This window comes from Rhinolophus sinicus, chromosome 16 (assembly GCF_057876585.1).
Source record: "Rhinolophus sinicus isolate RSI-liver-muscle chromosome 16, RSI-T2T, whole genome shotgun sequence".
In the NCBI taxonomy this organism is placed as follows: Eukaryota; Metazoa; Chordata; class Mammalia; order Chiroptera; family Rhinolophidae; genus Rhinolophus; species Rhinolophus sinicus.
The window spans coordinates 5,302,999-5,321,412 of NC_142516.1; the positions used below are offsets into that span (position 1 = coordinate 5,302,999).

Sequence of the window (18,414 nt, forward strand, 5' to 3'; positions counted from 1 at the left end):
AAGACTCTAGTTTTGGCCAGTTGTTTCAGGACATCACAGATCTTGAAGCCCCCAAGTGGGCACAGCCCAGGTAAGAACTTCTGCTCTAAAACCAGAGAACTCTAGGCCCGGTTTACAAAAAGCAGCTCAGGTCCAACGTAGTCACGGGCCCTGCCCAAGGTCCCACAGCACGCAGCACACAGGAGAGCTCAGAAGGCTTGTAGGAAGGCGGCTGTGGGACCGGCTCTGAGGTGAGTGTGCCCCTGGTCCCTGCCTGCAAATGCCCCCCCTTCTCTGAGCAGCCCTGGCCTACCTTGCAGAACAGACACCCCGTCCATGGCGGAGAGGGGCTGGTCCTCCCTGTACCAGGTGAACTCGGGGGGCGGCACGGCATTTGTGTCACAGTGCAGGTATGCAGAGTTGTTCTCCACAATCTCGCGGTATTCCGTCACCCTACCCTGGACCTCCTCCTCCTGGGACAGGAACTCGGGGGCTGCACTGGCATCACCCACCTTCTGGAACATGGGGGGCACTGTGGGGGTACAAAGCCATTAGGACACACAACTGAGGGATGGGGAAACATGTCTGTTTGAGGAGCCACACCCAGCCACCCCCCAAGACTAGAAATCCCACCGCTGGAGCCAATTCCTTAGGTCAAGGTGTTTTTAAAATTCACTCACTCGTTCAACCAGTGTTTACGGAGCAATTACTGTGCTTGGAACTGGGATAAGGTCCCTGCGCTCTACTCAAGGCTAATGGGCTCAAAAGACTTCTTGTGACATGGCGTTATTTTTCAGGGGAGGAAGGCAGATGCTAAGCTTTAGCTGCTTTGTTTACGGGAGCATAGAGGCACAAAATGATCAGCTTTTAGAACTGGAGGGGCCCCTCAAGACCGCCAGACTTGATCACCCCCATTTTACAAAGGCAAAACCAAGGCCTACGGGGCAAAGATGTTCCCGGGTCACGAAGTCAGTTAATGAAAGAGCCCAGGCCAGGGGCCTGAGGGCCATACCCGCCAGACGGCGGTGAGAAGGGGTACAGGCAGCCCGGAACAGAATCGCCCTGCCAGGCCACTCCAGAAGCACCGACACTCCCCAGCGCCGCCGTGCCACCCCAGTCCCACACCCCACTGGGCCCTGTTGGCCCCACACACCCTGGATGAGCACGGTAAAGTCCTGGTCATCCTCTCCGGCCACATTGCTGGCCACGCACAGGTATCGCCCCGAATCTGAGACCTGCGTGGGCTGGATCTGAAGCAGCCGCCCTTCACCCAGGATGTAGAGCCGCTCATTGGGGGTCACAGGCTGGGGGCAGGAAAGAGGGGACACAGGGATCACAATGAGGGGCAGAAAGCACCCAGACAAGTGTACTTAGATTTTAATAAAGTTTTAAAAAGGCAACAAAATGGCAGGGCACCCTGATAACTTAGTAAAACCAAGTCCATTTAACTTAAAAATGGGAAGAGACTTGAATGCGTGGATACAGGGTTCACTGTTGATGACATTTGTTCCCTATTCCCTAAAAGAGTAGGATTTCGGATTAAAATGTAAAGGGTGAGACAGGGCCCGGCCAGCTCTGGGGCCAGGTGCTTTGACTGTCTTTTCTGGAAGATTCCAAGCAGAACCGGGGGACCCAGAGGTCGCCCAGGGGGTCCTGCACTCACCCGTCCGTCCTTGTACCAGCTGATGGTGGGCGGGGGCGTGGCCCAGCACTCACACTCCAGGCTCAAGGTACTGTTGACCTTGGTCTTTACTTCCTTCACACCAACCTCCCCTGCTGGCTCGTCCTTGGAGATGGAAGGGGGGACTGAAAACCACAAGGGGGTCTGAGGAGCAGGTCTGGGGAGCGGGTGCTGAGACCCTGCGCTCACCCGGTCCCATGGCAGTCCCAGGAATGGGGTGCCGGCTCTGGAGGGTAGAGACCTGGAGACCAATCTACTCCTGGGGCTGTTCCCCTAGGGGCAAGAGCGTTTGTCAGCGATGGTTACGGGACATCGCAGATCTGAGGCAGGGGAATTCCTGGGGTGACCTCTGGGGCCCTTCGGGGGTCCCAGGTCTTAAGTTGTGGAGCCTCTGGTTGCACCACAGAACAAGTGGCAGAAGGAAGCCAGGATGGGTGTGGGCCTGGGCATCCACGTGGCCCAAGTCCTAACTCACTGGCCCCTCCTCCTGGTGTCCTTGGCCCTAAAATGGGGACTGACCCAGCCGGCCCAGCTGCCTGCTGACTGTCAAAGGAGACAAGTCACATAAAGGCGCCCGGGGTGCCCAGTGTGGCCCAGGTGCCAGGGCTCCAGAGGTCCGGCTGCCCACCCGGCCAGTACCCCACAGGTCTCCACTCACTGAGGACTTCCACGTGGTAGTTCTTCATGGCCTCCCCGAGCTCATTGGTGACCACGCAAGTGTACTGGCCCGCGTCTTCCTTTTGGGCATTCAGGATCTGCAGCCCGTGGGTGCCTGCTTGAGGGGCAGGGCCAGGGTCACCCCCAGGCATGAGCTCAGGCTCACCAGTCCCTTCCTCTGACCCAGTCCATAACGTGTCACCTCTTCCCTCCCTCCTCCCCACAGAGGGCATCACCTGGGAGCAGCTGGATGTTGTTCGAGGCCTCAAATGGGGTCCCGTCCTTCATCCAGGTGATGGTGGGGGAGGGGAAGGCCAGTGCCTCACAGATCAGAGAAATGGGGTTGTTGATGGTGACGGTCACCTCCTCATCTGCAGTGTCCTTGGTCACCCCCAGGATGGTGGGAACCACTGTGGTGGGGGGTAGGGAGGGTACTTGTGAACAGAGATCCCCAACCCCAGCCTGAGGATCCAGGAAAGTCTGAGACCCTGATGTTTAGCTGTGGTGCTTTGCTATTTGCATTACACAGATGGGAAACAGGCTCAGAGGGGCCCAGGCACAGTGCAGTCAGGTGTGAATTCAGGCCTGGGTAACCCAGAGCCCCGACTCTCCACCACTAAGCAATACCATAGGGGGAAGCTGGACAATTTCTGCCTCAATTTCCCCAATAGCCTCTTTTTAAAAAAATTTTATTGGGGAATATTGGGGAACAGTGTGTTTCTCCAGGGCCCATCGGCTCCAAGTCATTGTCCTTCAATCGAGTTGTGGAGGGCGCAGCTCAGCTCCAAGTCCAGTCGCCGTTTTCAATCTTTAGTTGCAGGGGGCAGAACCCACCATACCATGTGGGAATTGAACCGGCAATCTTGTTGTTGAGAGCTCGCGCTCTAACCAAGGGAGCCATCTGGCCACCCTCCCCAATAGCCTCTTAACATCTAGATTATCTACTAATGTAACCAGAGCCTTCTCAATTGTTTGTGTTTCCAATTTGTAGTGGCGGGCAGAATGGGCGGTGGAGTTTTGTTTCCTGCTGAGAATAACTGTTTTAATTGGTCCTAAAATGTCCTCTTTCAGCCCCTTCAGGCGACTGTCCCTTTTACCATCAGCACTTTTAGAAACAGATTTTACTAAACCAGTCTGTCCCTCTCACTTGCTAGATCCCTGTTTCTCCAGCCTAATACCACAGTTGGTGCTGCATCGCCCTCGGGAGATGGGCGGCCTGGAAGGCATCTCATCACCTCTCTAAGCCTCAGAGCTTCATCAGTGACATGGGGACAAGCACATTATCCATCTCCTAGAGTCGTTGTGAAGATGCCAACCAATCAGGCCTGTCCAAATGCCTGGCTTATGATAAATGTTCAACCAATATAGCCACTCTTATCATTTTTGTTGTTGTTGTTGAACTTGGAGAAGTGGAAGGAAATACAGTAGAGTGCTTTGCAGGAAGCTGTATGTCAGGAGCTGGTCACCTTGCTTCTTTCTCCTGCCAGCATCCCGTGTAGACAGAGACGCCCAGCACTTACCCAGGACGCTCAGCTGGAAGTGTTTGGTCTTCTCCCCCACGGCGTTGGCTGCAATGCAGGAGTAGTGGCCGGCACTGGACAGGTTGGCCTGGAGGACCTGCAGCAGGGCTCCATCTGGAGAAATGTGGTAGGCCCCTCCACCAGCCAGCGGCCGGCCATCTTTGAACCACGTGACCTTGGGCTGTGGGTGGCCTGTAAGCAGAGGAAGCAGCAGGTGAGAGTTCAGCAGGGTTTGACCAGGTTGGCCTAGAGGTTGGAGGCTGCTCCAGGAAGGGGCAGGGGACATGGATCCTCCATCTCAGTCCAGAGGCCCATACACCAGGGCAAGACACAGAAGCAAGCCCCAAGCCTGTCCTGGGCCCTTTCCTAAGTGGTTTGATTGCCTTTTCCTTACCGAGGAGTGGGCAGAGATGGCTTGGTACAGACAGGCAAGAAGAAAAGCAAATTATTCTTTCTATCCACCCATCCATCCACCTATCCATCCGTCTGTCCGTCCATCCATCCACCCACCCACTCATCCATCCAGCCCAGCCCACAGGCATTAATGGGAGCCTACTGTGCCAGGCACTGGGGGAACCATAGTGACAAGGTAGCCCTTGGGTCCTCAAGGAGCTCAGAGCCTAGCTGGGGTACACAGATGTCACAAGGCGTCTATGGTCCAGTGTGCTCAGTGCTGGCATGAAGAAGCACTGGGGCCTGCGGGAGACCAGTGAAGGTCGCCAGCCAGGCCGAGGAGTCAGCCAAGGACTCCTTGTGGAGAGTCCTGGGGGCTGAGAGCTGGAGTCAGGTGAGGAGTGGGGAGGAGGGCTTGGGGCAGGGCCAGCGAGTGCGAAGACGAGCAGGAACGTGGTGCCGAGTTAAGATGTAGAGATGCTCTGTGGGGAGCAGCGGGGCTGGGAGTCGGCAGGCCGGAGCCCCAGCCCCCCTCCTTCGAGCTGCCTTCTCACCCTTCTCCCAGCCCCACCATGTGTGGCCCTTACCTGTGGCATTGCACGTCAAGTGGGCTGTCTGTCCCTCAGGGACCTTAAATGCCTCCTCCAGGTCCTCGCTCTCGATACTGGGAGGAACTGGGAGAAGCAGGGAGACAGACGGTTACTGAATGAGGTTGGCCCACGTTGGCTGAACAACGACTGAGCAGGAAACCAAGAGCCCACAGCACCTTCAGTTTCCTGTGCCTTGTTTTCCCCAACCCCTCAAGCTTGCTTCCACAGGGCAGTGAGCTTAGTAAACATTTGCTGCTGGCGGAGGGAAGCACCAGTGCTATTGGGTGGTGTTGAACATATTTGTCCCCTTCCTCTTTGGGTCAGTCCTTGCTATTTCTGGAAAGGTCCATGGCGGCCTCAGAGCAGAGATTGCTGATGTGGCAAAGAAAACAAGCCTGGGCTTCTCCCTCCTTCCTGGGCTGGGCCCCTGCCACAGCCCCAGCCCTTAGCCTCGGACCTCACCCCTGGAAGCTCCCAGGTGGGAGGAAAAGGATTCGTGGGCTGCCCATGAGAATGGGGCTGTGACATACCCAGGACCTCCACACTGAAGTTCCTCCACGCCACCCCAGCCTCGTTGCTTGCCACGCACGAGTAGAGGCCTCTGTCTCGCTCCTGTGTCCGGGTCACCTTCAGCATCCAGCCACCTGGGATGGGAGGGGAGTGGGCTCCAAGCACAGCTAGGAGCAGCCTTCTGTCCCAAACTGAGCCCAGGCTGCACACCAGGAGTCATAATTAGATGGTACGTGTCGGTCTGTCCCAGCGTTCCATTTCATAGATGGGAAAACTGAGGCCCAGGAGGGTAAATGGATGGAGCCCCCTGGACATTAGGGTGAGCTTGAGACCCTGTTCTGATAAGAAGGATCTGTCACCTGGCTGGGGCTAAAAGGACAGCAATGGGCTATGCAGTTCTGGCCCAGGTCAGACTGCCCGGTACTACTTTGATGGACCCTGTAAAAGGCCACTTCCTCCCAGGGACCTCTCCGAGGCAAACCAGCTCCTCTCAGACAAACCCAAGGATCTTTGAGACGGGCTCAGAGAAGGCACATACACAGGACGTAAGTCATTACTGCTGCTCCTGCAGCCAGGGCAGACATCGCTAATTGAGCGCCATTCTTCTTTCTGCTGGGCCCACATGCAGTCCCTGAGTCCACATCATCACGATGCACCTGGAGCCCCTACTGAGCACTCAGAAGTGATACACAAGTGGAAGCTTATTTTCCATCCCAGCTTTGGAACAACTGAAACATCCATGTGAGGAACGACTCATGGGTCAGAGACTGAGCTTCAAGGCACTTTGAAGTACTTGCAAGGTTTGGATGGGACACCGCTTCTTGGGCCTCTGTTTCCCCATTTGTATGCCAGCAAGAACCATCACAAACCAACTTTGTGAGGAAGATAAAGATCCAGAGGAGAAGGTGCTTAGATCAGTATTTCCAAAAGCGTGTTCCCATTCTGTGAGATGACATGTAAGTGCCATGAGAATTTCAGCTGCAGGACTTATCAGAACCTTGACCATGCAAATGGTCACTGTGACTCTCTAGGAGGAGAGCAGAGCAGGAAGCCTTTTCCAGACTTAATTAAATCCATTTTTTTTTTCTGGAGTACATCACCTGACCAGTGTTTGGAGGTGCACTCTTGGGGAAACCAACAGCTGAAATGGTTATCCCAACCAGGCCTGGAAGCTCAGGGACAGAGGTTATGGGCATGTGATGGACAGAGGCAGAGGCCGAGGGCCAGGCCTGATGACCAGATACTCCCCTGGCTGGCACCTTACCTGCTAAGAGGTAGGTGTCCTCCCCGGAGCCAATGGGCTCCTCCCCTCGGAACCAGCGGACCTCCGGAGGAGGGATGCCTGTCGCTTCACAGAGCAGCGTCAAGGGGCTGTGTAAGGCAGCGGTGACGTTGGTCAGTGGGTTCAAGTCTCCCACAAGCTCTGGGGGCACTGAACACAGAGAAAACCCTCATTCAGGATGCAAGGGGCTGTATGCCCCTTCCTCGACCCCTCACCGACTGCCCTCCCCGAGGACCCCCACTCCTGTCAGGAGAGTCTGAGGAGCAGAGCTGCTCCCGCTGAAGGGAGTGAGTGGCGGCCACAGGCCGGGCTTTGGCATCCGGCAGACACTTTGGGCCTCAGTTTCCCCAACCCTTCACAGGGATGCCAGGATTCAACAAGCACGTGTGTAAAGCGCTTAGTACAGTGCCCGGTATGGAGCCGCTGTTGAGCGAGCGAGAATGGAATTAGAGCAAAAGTGAACACAGACGTGTTCCCGAAACCCACACATCAGAGGTAAGGGCTATCCTGCAGTTTCTAAAGGATCCAGTCACAAACGTCGCCATATTCCATCAGGCAGGGGTGAGTAGGGGTCCAGCCACACTGGAGGCACGAGGAGAGGGGCCTCCTTCCAGTGACCCCTGCCCACTTCTCCCACCTTGCCTCTTACCACTCCCTGCCTCCACCCTGAAGCATACAGTAGGAGCTCAATAAAAGATTGAAATCACGAGGCTGTGTCACCCCTCCAGGCCTCCGGGGAGTCTGTTCCTTCGGCCTGGCACACTCCTTCCCTCACCTCAGCACCTCGTTAACCCCTGCTCAGCTTTTACATTTCAGCTAAAAGGTCACCTCCTACAGGGGACTGCCCTGCCCTGACTTCCCACAACAGTGTTTGGGGTCGTCCTGGTCTCTCGGGCCCCGGAACTGCCCCATCATGTATAACTCATGCAGGAGAGACACTAATCCCAGAGGCTGGAACAGAGGAGGGAACAGAAAACAATGGAGAGCGGGAGGAACAAAGGGAGGGCAGCAGGGCTGTGTGAAGCCAGTCCTGATTTGAGAGCAGCGTTGGACGCTTCCCCCAACAGCAGCCCTCACCAAGACCTTACTCCTGGAAGAACAAGGTGTGACACCAGGAGCACAGCCCAGAGCTGTGCCTGGAGATTGAACTGGCCTTGCCTTCTCCAATCTGGCCCCCCTCCCTGCTCTCCTCCAGCAGGCCTCCGGTCCTCACCCAACACGGAGAGCGCAAACCTCCTCTCGGCCCTCCCGGCCACATTCTCGGCCACACAGCTGTAGCGTCCGGCGTGGGCAGCCTGTGCCTGTTCCACGTACAGGCTTTGATCCTGGTTCTGCAGCCGCAGGCCAGGCTCCGCTCCCACTGGCTGGCCGTCCCGCTCCCACGTCACCCTGGGTGGGGGTTTCCCTGTGACGTTGCATTCCAGAGTGGCCTCCCTGTCCTGGACCACGGAGACCTGTGTGTGGGGCTCCTGGGGGCCAGTGATCTGAGGGGGAACTGGGGTGGGGGGGAAAGCACGTTAAGGAAAGCTGCTGCAGCTGCAGGGCACCAAGCACTCATGCCAGGCTCCAGGCTGGCTCCCACTTGTTCCCCTTGGTCAGGTGACCTCACCTCTCTGGGCCTCCATTTTCCATCCCTATAATGGGGTCATAACAGTACCCCCACGGCCCCCTCCCCCCCAACCTGGGAATCCCGTGGTGGGGGCCTGCTCTTTGGAGAACAAGCTCACGGTACAGTCCTTAAGATTTGTGAGGGGTTTTCTTCCTCAGAAGCCAGAGGTTTCCTGGAGCTTAGACAGCCACTGGGACTGGCTGGGGTGAGGGGTTCTTCTCCCCAAAAATGCTTTTCTTGGTTTTATTTTCTAGAATGATTTTTATAAGGCTGGGATATTTCATCACTGCAGGAGACTTAGGTTTCTATTATATATAGGAGCTTCATAGAAAGTTTATATTTCTTTCAGTTTCCAACTGCTTCAAGATGTGTTTTTTACCCTCTGGGCCATTGGGGGTTACTTGGGATCACATCACACACACACACACACACACACACACACACACACCACACACACACACACACATAGTCGTGCTTGGGTCAGGAGCCGCAGGAAGCTGACTGGGAGGGACAGTTAATAAAACGCCGGAAATCCAAGAGGCACCGTGGAAGTGTTCTCATATTCCTGTTTCTGTCTTGGCTCAGATTCTGGGGGGTGAGGTCTGCCCTGCCAGGGTGCCTGGTTGCCCACCCTTCTGGCCCCTTCCGCCTGGCTCAGGTCATCCCAGCCCAGCTCACCATGCACCTCCAGCTGCTGGTCCTGGCTGCTATTTCCTGCCACGTTGCTGCACTCACAGGTGTACGTTCCCTCCTGGGCTGGCTGGGCCTGTCCCAGGTACAGCAGCCGCCCCACAGCCGACACCTGCTCGAGGCCGGCCCCCTCCCCGGGCACTGGCTGACCTGGAAGCAGCAAAAAAAGCCCTTGGTTCCCTGTCTTTCCATTTGGAACGTGTGTTCTCCCACCATCCTGGCCAACTCCTACTCACCCTGCCACGGAGACATCACCTCTGCCAGGAAGCTTCCCTGAGCACCACATCTGATGCTGGCACTCTTCTGAGCTCTCACCACCCTGAGCTTCTCCCCATCCACAGGTTTGCCTGCAGGTGTCCCATCTGAATCCCACCCCACACTGGGCCTCTGGGAGACCAGAGCCTGCCTCACTTTCCCCCAGGATCCTTAGGAGGCTCAGGGCCTGACACAGAGTAGGGCTCAATGAAGGCTACTGAACGACCCATCCATCTAGCTACAGTGGCCTGGGGAGGAAAACTAGCAGTGGGTGCCCCTAGCAGCAAGAAGACCCTGATGCAGGAGAAGCATTTTGTGAGACTCAGGGCATGGGTTCAACACTAGCCTGTCGTCTTGTACCTGTGTATAGAGGACCAGTCCTGTGGGGCAGTCAATCCATCAACTAGTATCCCAGCAAAGGGGAGCCCTGTGGCCACAAGTTTCCGCCCTGTCACGTTCTCTTCTCTGCTTTCTCCCTTGGTGGTCTCAGCCTGTCCTGCCCTGCCCACCAGACCTCTCCTCTGAGTTCCATCACCCACCTCTGACTGCCCACTAGGCATCTCAGGGGGTGTCTAACAGTCATCTTGAAATGAACATGCCCCAAACTCTGAGTCTGCCCTCCAACCTGCCCCCTCCCCCACAGCCTCTCCATTTCGGAGATGGCAGTACCACTCGTCCGACTGTCAGGCCCAGACCCCACGTCAGCTCTGCTCCCTCTCCTTCCCAGTCCCCTCTCCACCCCTCAGGAAATCCTGCCCAGCCCCACCCACATTGCCCCACACAAGGAGGCTGCTCCCTGCCCTCGCTGGGTGTCCCCACCCCAGAGCCTAGCGGAGATGGAGATGGGTGGGCTTATGGCCCTTCTCTGCTCAGCTCCCAAGACTGCTGGGCGCCCCAGTCCCTTCCCAGCCCACAACCCTACCGTCCTTCCTCCAGGAGATCTTGGGGAAAGGGACACCCCGACATTCGCAGGACAGCCTGGTGGGGTGCCCCTGGATCACAGTCAGGGTACGGGGCTCCGGAGAGGGGAATCCTGGAGGGACTGAGTAAGAGAAGAGAGAGTGTGAAGTGAGTGGTGGGCTGGGAGCAGCAAGGACGGGTGGAGGAGGCCGGTACCCTGGGATCCAATCAAGGCAGCACCCCGCCCCCGCCCCCCCCCCCCCCCCCCCGCCCGGGGCGTGACAGCCAGCCTGGAGGCGCAGACGGAGGGGCCCCAGACCAGCCCAGGAGACCCTCACCCCAGACATTCAGGTTGTAGTGCTTCTCCGAGTGGCCTGCCCGGTTCAGTGCCTCACAGGTATAGCGACCTGCGTCTCGCACCTCGGCTCTGCTCACCTACAGAGAGCAAGACAAGCCATCAGCAGGGGCGGCACAGATGTGGTTACCCCTGGACAGACTGTGTGACCGTGGGCGTGTCACTTCACCTTGCTGGCTCCCAACCTCCCCACCTGGAGCCTGGGGGCAATGGTAGCACCTTCCGGACTTCCTACACCGTGAAGTCTCCAGAAGCCCGTGCCTGTGGTGGCCTGACACGGGCCAGGGACCTGGAACGGGCTCCCCAAATGGCAGCCCTGCCAACCTCACCCCGCTTCACATCCACAGCCCAGCTCTGCTCTGACAGAACAGCCCAGAAGGCAAAGTGCAGAATGAAGAGGGTGGGTGCAAGGGGCCCTGTCCCCAGGGGTCAGCCCGACATGGTGGCTAATGGAGCCGGGCGGCGGCTTTGAAGAGTAAAGGGAAGAAGAGGCAGGCATTCCGGGCGGAGGGAACCAAGCGGAGGTGCCCAGAGTTGAGAATGATCTTATCACAAGGTGCAGAAGGGTGGGAGAAGGGGCAGGCTGGAGGGAAAGGCTCTCCCCAACAGCTGGAGAGGCACCTCACAGGCATTCTCTCCAAGAATTCTCCCAGCCACCCCAGAGGAAAGGTGCCAATGTGTTGACGGGGAGAGACCTGAGGCCAGTGCGGTCAGGACATTGCCTGAGGTGGCACAGCAGAGGAGGCCGAGCTAAAACTTAAATCCAGGCTTAACCCACAATCCCTGGCCCTAGTCACTGGGCCTTCCTGGGCCAGAGGCCCGATAAAGGGCCTTAAACGGCCAAGGGCAAGGAGGCTTCGGAACAAGGAGTGAAAAGCACTTGTTCTGAGAAAGAGAACAGCTCAGCTTCATGGGGGGGGGGCCCTGAGGGAGGCACTGAGGGCTCACTTCTGGGGCTGCACCCTCCGTCCCCACTTGGCTGGAAGCAGCTCCGACCCTGAGCAGGCCAGGAGGACGTGCCCTGGTGAAGGGACTGCACTGAGCACACTGCTGCTGCCCTGCTGCCTGGGGCTCAGCTCTGCTCCGGGGAGGCCCAGAGGCTGCACACCTCCAGCACAGCCTTGTCTGCAGAGAGGTGGACTCCAGGCCGCGGCTCCAGGGGGCGGCCATCCTTCCGCCAGCTCAACACAGGAGGGGGCACAGCTTGGCTCCGGCACTCCAGGGCCACCGACGCATTGGCCACCACGGACACGTTCAGCTCTTCTCCGAGGATGCTGGGAGGCACTGAGGAGGGGACAGGAGAGGCTGTCTCAGCAGGTGACGTGGGGCTGGGCCAGCCACACCCAGCAGCGGGAGCCAACCCAGGGGATGGCGAGGGAAGGGGGCTGCGCCCTGAGCTGCAGCTCTAATCCTCCCCTCAGCGACCTCTGAGATAATATGCAATTATCTCAGCATCTATTAAAAATTACTAATATTTTAATTTTTTAAAAGGTTTTTAAAAAGCTGGTTCCCCCAGCCACCGTTTCCCCTGAGACAAAAATAACCCATGCAGCAGGGGGTGAAGAGGCAGGGCCCAGAGTCAGAGCTGTGGGGTGGAGCCCTGTGTTCCACCATACGGTCACCGTGTGAGGCCCTGGGGACGTTACTCGGCCTTTCTGGGGGTGACGAAAGTACCCACCTTGTTGGGCTGCTGGGAGATTAAATGCAATGACACAGGTGCGTGCTTGGGCACATACTTGTTAACTATTATCGACTCCCTCATCGGGAAAGAGCTGGGAGCGAACGCTTCCTCACTTCTCCTACCTGAGACTCCACCTCCAGAGATCCCCACAAAATCCCACACGAGGAACGAGCTTCCTGAGTGTAGTGAATGTCATGACAACCTAATGCCATCTTTGTCCATTTCACAAATAAAGAAATTGCGGCAACGTGACTAGCCCAAGGTCACGGAGATAGGAAGTGGTGCAGGCAGGATTTGAACTCCAGGTCGGTGACACTCCGGAGCCGGTGTTCCTGACCACTACCCCACACCACCTTTCCCAAATGGACTATTGCCTTTGGCCCAGCATATTATGCTCCTTCCACCTGTTCCCTGAACTTGGAGCTCCTGGCTGTGTGGAGCCGCCCGCCTGCCCACCTCTTCCCGATGTGGGGGCTGACACTCCCACTGACCCCCACATGAAGGTGGCCACAGTCTCAACATCCAATCACCCCCTCTCCCTCTGGATATGGCCGGGGATGCCCCCAGCCCCATCTCCTTGAGCCACTGGCCTGGCCCAGGTGGCCTCCCCAGCCTGAGACTCACTGTGGACGTGGAGGATGACGTCCCTGCGGTCCTCACCCACTGCACTCACGGCCACGCAGGAGTAGCGGCCAGAATCGGAGGCCCGGGCACTGGCCAGCATGAGAACCCGGCCCCCAGGGAAGACCTGTGCCCCCAGAAGGAAGCCCACATGAGCTGATGCACCTCAAGGGTCAGCACCCACACCTTCCCAAGCTGGCCCTGCTGCCAGGCACGTGAGGGCAGTCTGCTCCAGACCCCAGGGCCGCCCAATGCAGGGCAACTGGGAGTGGTACCCAGACCTCGGGACCTCTGACAGCTGGAGGGCAATTACATCGGTTCTCCTGAAAGGTCCTCTAGAGCTTTGCTGTGGCTAGTGAGCCGCTGAAATGGGGCTGGTCTCCAAGTGTAAAATACACAACAGATTTCAGAGAGTTAGTACAAAAAAAAATGATACTTTTTGGATATACTGGGTTAATGTATTGTTGGATATATTGGGTAAAATTTATTATTGGAATTGGTTTCTTAGAGCATCCGGATGGCTTGGTTGGTTAGAGTGCAAGTTCTAAACAACAGGGTTGCCGGTTCGATTCCCACGTGGGCCAATGAGCTGCGTCCTCCACAACTAGATTGAAGGACAACTACTTGGAGCTGATGGGCCCTGGAGAAACACACTGCTCCCCAATATTCCCCAATAAAATTTATAAATAAAAAATATTTAAAAAAAAGAGTTCGTCTTTTAAAAAAAAAGAAATTGGTTTCTTTTTACTCATTTTAATGCAGCTACTTGAAAATTTGATATCATTTATATGGCTCACATTTGAGGCATGCATTATGTTTCTGGAGACCATGTGCTCTAGACTCTCCACTCTGCAGCTCTCCTACCCACTGCCCTTGGCGTTCTCTGCTTCTTCCTCACCGTGGAACTCCCAGGGCCTGACCTCGGCTCCCAGCACCCCCTGAGGCACCAGGGAGGTGAGCAGGGGCCACCCAATCACTGACCTGGAGGCCAGAGGCCCCTGCAGTGGACACGGGGTTTCCATCCTTCAGCCACATCAGTGTGGGGCTGGGGGTTCCAGTGGCATTACAGGTCAGCCGGACGGGGGCGTTGAGCAGCACGGGGCCTGGCAGGTTGGGTGGCAGCGTGATGCGTGGAGGCACTGAGGGTGGGGACAAAAGAACACAGGCTGAGCCCCACTGAGGGTGAAACAGGGAGGGGCCCTGGCTGGGCAGCCCCACAGGCCACCAACAAAAGCACAGGGTCAGCCACTCTCAACATGGCATTGCACTCCACTGTTCTCAAGGCTGCTCATCTCCTCCTTTCAAGACCATCCTGAGGCGTCTGCAGATGGGGAAACAGGCCCAGAGAGGGCAAGTCACATGCCCAAGGTTGAGCAGCTAGGCAGTGACAGAAGCAGCACTTGAACTTGGGCCTTCTGGTCAGCATGAGGTCATTACCATGGGGGTGGTGAGGGCTAAGAAGAGTTGAGGACCCCTGGGCAGGTTTTGTGTTCCACCTCAGAGGTATCAGATGAAACACTATCCTGCAGGCAGCCCCTTGTGGACAGAAAATCACCAGAAGAGTCCATCGTTTCTGCGAGACATGAGCCACAGTGCCCAGGGCTCCCGCCTCCTGCACAGCTACCCTCTGTTCTTAGGGTAAAGACCCGACCCTCCAGCTTCCCTCTGGCCACAGCCCACCTGGGCCCTCCTCCCCTTGTTCTGTGAACTCCAGGCCCCCAGCCTCCTTTCCATTCCTCAAATTCACCAGGTCTCTGCAGCCTCAGGCCTTGGCAGGTGGTCTCTATTAAGGCATCCAGCTCTCAAAGACGCCTCCCAGAGTCCCCAGGCCAGGCCAGTGCCCGGTTCCAGGCACTCAATTGTACCTCACCTTTACCAGCTCTTATCCCAATTGTCAGGAAACAGTACTTTGGGTAATTGTCTGTTTCCTACAGAAAGCTCCTGGGTCTGTCTTGCACAGGACTGCAGCCCCAGGGTCTGCCCCAGAGCACGTCCTCAATAAACATGGTTGGATAGATGAAGGAATAGATGGTTGAATGGATGGATAGGTGGGTGGGTGGACAGAAGGATAGTTAGATGGGAAGGTGAATGGGCAGAGCATTAGATGGATGGTTAGGTCAATGGATGGACATTTGGCTGTTCCCATGCATAGATGGAAGGAGGGATGCTGATAAATGGAAGGAAGGAAGGAAGGAAGGAAGGAAGGAAGGAAGGAAGGAAGGAAGGAAGGACAGATGGATGGATGGATGATGGATGAATAGACTGCCAGACAAACTGATGAAAGACAACTTTCGGAACTTTAGTTCCAAGGCAGCTCACCGTTGACCCGTAGGCCATACTGCAGCTCTGTATCACCTGCCTCATTGGATGCCACACAGCGGTAGCTCCCAGCGTCAGAAAGCCGGGCTCGCTCAATGAGGAGAACTCTCCCATCAGCGGACACCGTCACTCCCTTGCGAGCAGGGACAGGCTGGCGGCCCTTGAACCAGGAGATAGCTAGGAGACAGAAGAGAGATACAGGGGTCCTGCCAGCCTTTCAGAGAGTGCCTGTGTAACGGGCCTCTAAGAGAGGCTGTCAGGGTAGCCACATGGTGTGCCTTAATTTCAGGCACTGGAGAAAGCCAGAGTTCTTCAGAAAGGGGGCGGAGGCAGAACTAAGGGCAGAGAGGACGCCTCAGGGAGTGGAGGTTGTGGCAGCCAGGACCAAGCAGACTTAAAGCCAGCCTGGCCCCTGCCAAGAGACTACTCATGAGGGAGAGCATTAGAGAAGAGCCTGGTGTACCCCAAAACAGCAGCCTCGTGAGTATGGACCAATTGGAACTTCAGTTTCCTTATATCCGGCCAGGGCCCATCCCAGAACAGGGTCCCCCTCAGTGGGAGGCAGCAAGTGCCTCCAGGGCTTACTACCCCAGCAAAGCTGGGTGGACCTGGTTCAGATGGGGGACAGGAGATGGACCCCCCTCCTGGGCTCATCCTGACTGCGAACACACACCTAGCCCCAAGCTCCCAGCCTTTTCCTCAGTTGCCGGTCTAGAGAAGAGGCCCAGATGGATAGTTGCTTAGAGGGCCTGGTCCTCGCCCCCAGCCCCAGGGCAGCCCTGTGAACTTAAGCTCTGAACAGAAGCCCCGCAGGTTTGCTTCTGACGCCAGTACAAAGGCTCTGGGCCCTGGAGGTGACTGGACATAACAGGCACTGGGTAAACAGCTGTTGAGAAGGGAGAGGAAATGCACGAAGCAGGGAGAAGAGCCTGCTGACTTCATCCTGCTTTGTCCATGGCCAGAGCGGTACCTAGAGCACTGACCAGCCTCACTGATGGGGAACTGGGGCCAGCGGGAGGCAGCTTCAGCCAAGAGAGGGGTCTTACCGGGAGGGGGCACGCCCGAAGCCAGACACTCCAAGGTCACTGAGGCATTTTCCAGCACTGCCTTGTTGGCTGGGCCAGGCTCAATGTTGGGGGGCACTAAGGGACATAAGCAGCACCCTGGTTTGGTGGGTATGGGCTCCAGTAGCTCAAATCTCAGTCATCCCAGATGCCCCTCCCCAGGCTTCCCAAAGGGTCCTGGGCAACAAGAGCCCCCACACGGCTCATGCCCTCCGACCGAGGAACCCCACTCCTGAACCGAGGGCAAGAACAAAGGCATTGGGCTGCAATCTTCATTGCAAACGAACAACAAGGACCCCCCAGCGCCCACCCCCAGGAGCAGCCGACACCCAGCATGGCAGGGAGGCAGAACCCCAGACAGCCACGAAAAGTGCCAAGCACTGGGATTTGCCCACACTGCAAAGACGTGAGGGAACCCCCAAAACAAATAAAATAAGCAAAGGCAAATATGATTGCAGACAAGGGCGTCCTCTACAAATCCTGCAGAAAATATCCAAAAGGGGCCACAGGGCAAATGAGTTTCTACTTCTAAAGTCAAGTACGTGACTGATTTTTTTTTTTTTTTAAGGAGGGCGCAGCTCCCAGTGGCCCGTGTTGGGGTTGAACCGGCAACCACGGTGCCATCAGCTCCAACCAACTGAGCTAACTGGCCACCGGGTGCATGACTGAGTTTACAACCCCATCTCCCCACCACGGCTCCCCACGGCAGTCCCGAGGGCCCTGAAGGGACCACCCCCATCCAGCGCCTGTGTCCTCACCCATAACCTTGAGCAGCACGTCCCTCTTGCTCTCCCCAGCCAGGTTTGTGGCAGCGCAAGTGTAGACACCTTCGTCCCTCAGGTCCACCTTCTCAATCTAGGGCCGGGAGGAGGAAGGGCAGTGTATCATGGGGACCTGGGGGGTGGGGACACGGGGCCCGGAACTGGAGGGCAGTCAGAGAGATGCTAGGACACGGCGACACGGCGAGGGGCTGCTGCTGGCCCCAGGGGCAGGAGAAGTGAGACACGGGGACAAGTTTGGCTCTGGGGGTGAAGTTTTGAGCCATGCATGCAGATTCCAGAAAATCCCCTGATCATGGGGATACTCCCCTTCCCTCCAGTGTCTCCCTCTGACGCTGCTGCTCTGGGACCTGACTAGGCTAAGGGCTCCCTCCCCTCTTCAGGCTCAGCACACAGGTCCCCTGACCATTTTCCCAGGCTGAGTACTCGTCCTGCCTCCAGGCCGCCAGGGCCCCACTGGGGTCTCCAGGGCCCCTAAAAAGCGGCCCCTCCCCCTGTGCAAGGTTGCCCCACCAGCCCTAGGACCCCTGCACGTACCTGCAGGTTCCCCCCCGAGGATGCCAGGGCCACCCCATCCTTCCACCAGCGGAGGCTTGGGGTAGGCACCCCAGTCCCTTCACATCGGAGGGTCACAGGCTGCAGGAAAGGGGCTGTGATGTTCTCACCCCCAATGATGACCACAGATGGGAGCTCTGGGCAGGGGAGAGGCAGGGAGGGCCGAGTCAAGATCAGGAGGGGTGCAGTGGGCACCCAGCAACCCCCTCATTGCCTGGGGAGGAGGGAGTGGCCTTGCAGGCTGCCCTCTAAGGTCCCCCAATCAAGCCCCTAGACACCTGGCTTCAGGGAAGAGTGCCAGACTGGGAGCCAGTAGGGCAGGTCTTTCCTTTCTTTAAAAACTCTCCCATCCATCCATCCATCCATCCATCCATCCATCCATCCATCCATCCATCCATCCATCGAGCTTCTACTCTGTGCCTCGAACTGTATGGTGGCCACTGTATATCCTTCTTAGAGCTCCCAGAGCCGGGCCGCAGAGATGGACAACCAAACAAGCACTCTCAATACAGTAGATGGTGAGCTATAGCCAGCAGAGGATACGCAGTGTGGATTAGAACCATAGTGGAATCCAGGAGGGCTTCCTGGAGGAAGGGGTGGTTTAGGACCGACCTGAAAGACAGGGAGGAGCTAGCAGGCAAAGAGGGAGACTGTTCCACGCAGGGAAACAGCATTTGTAGGCTTGGAGGTGAGAGAGCTAATGTACTGAAAGAGCTGAATGAAGTTTGTTGTGGTCAACATGGAGAGAGGAAAGACTGGGGAGGAAAATGAGGGCTGGACAGATAACAAGTGTGGTAAACAGGTAAGACCAGCCTGTCATCCTACATCTCTTTGGGGAGCTGGGAAGTCCAGCCCAGAAGCACTGTTCCGAGAAGACTAGCCCCCTGTCCTTCCCAGGTCCACCAGGCCTGCCAGAGGCACAGATGCACACGGCCCTCTGGCTCTACCCACCCTGGCCTGTCAGGCTGCCCATG

At 57.0% G+C, this 18,414-nt stretch overlaps 1 protein-coding gene across 2 annotated transcripts in view; it reads right to left on the minus strand.

Moving 5' to 3' along the window:
- HMCN2 (hemicentin 2) overlaps positions 1-18,414 on the minus strand; it is a 136,474-nt gene that overhangs the window by 45,917 nt on the left and 72,143 nt on the right. Inside the window, exons 35-54 of one of the 2 annotated variants that reach the window (XM_019728852.3) lie at positions 17,423-17,577; positions 16,865-16,961; positions 16,089-16,184; positions 15,043-15,219; positions 13,705-13,862; positions 12,727-12,850; positions 11,530-11,705; positions 10,405-10,501; positions 10,089-10,208; positions 8,900-9,061; positions 7,826-8,107; positions 6,595-6,762; positions 5,351-5,464; positions 4,818-4,904; positions 3,838-4,029; positions 2,554-2,727; positions 2,319-2,432; positions 1,643-1,785; positions 1,133-1,283; positions 293-511 (exon numbers count right to left, since the gene is read on the minus strand). In XM_019728852.3, the coding sequence (XP_019584411.3) occupies positions 293-511; positions 1,133-1,283; positions 1,643-1,785; positions 2,319-2,432; positions 2,554-2,727; positions 3,838-4,029; positions 4,818-4,904; positions 5,351-5,464; positions 6,595-6,762; positions 7,826-8,107; positions 8,900-9,061; positions 10,089-10,208; positions 10,405-10,501; positions 11,530-11,705; positions 12,727-12,850; positions 13,705-13,862; positions 15,043-15,219; positions 16,089-16,184; positions 16,865-16,961; positions 17,423-17,577 (3,006 nt within the window). Of the gene's footprint in view, positions 1-292; positions 512-1,132; positions 1,284-1,642; positions 1,786-2,318; positions 2,436-2,553; positions 2,728-3,837; positions 4,030-4,817; positions 4,905-5,350; positions 5,465-6,594; positions 6,763-7,825; positions 8,108-8,899; positions 9,062-10,088; positions 10,209-10,404; positions 10,502-11,529; positions 11,706-12,726; positions 12,851-13,704; positions 13,863-15,042; positions 15,220-16,088; positions 16,185-16,864; positions 16,962-17,422; positions 17,578-18,414 lie in introns of both variants that reach the window. The other variant, XM_074331183.2, reaches the window with a different exon arrangement.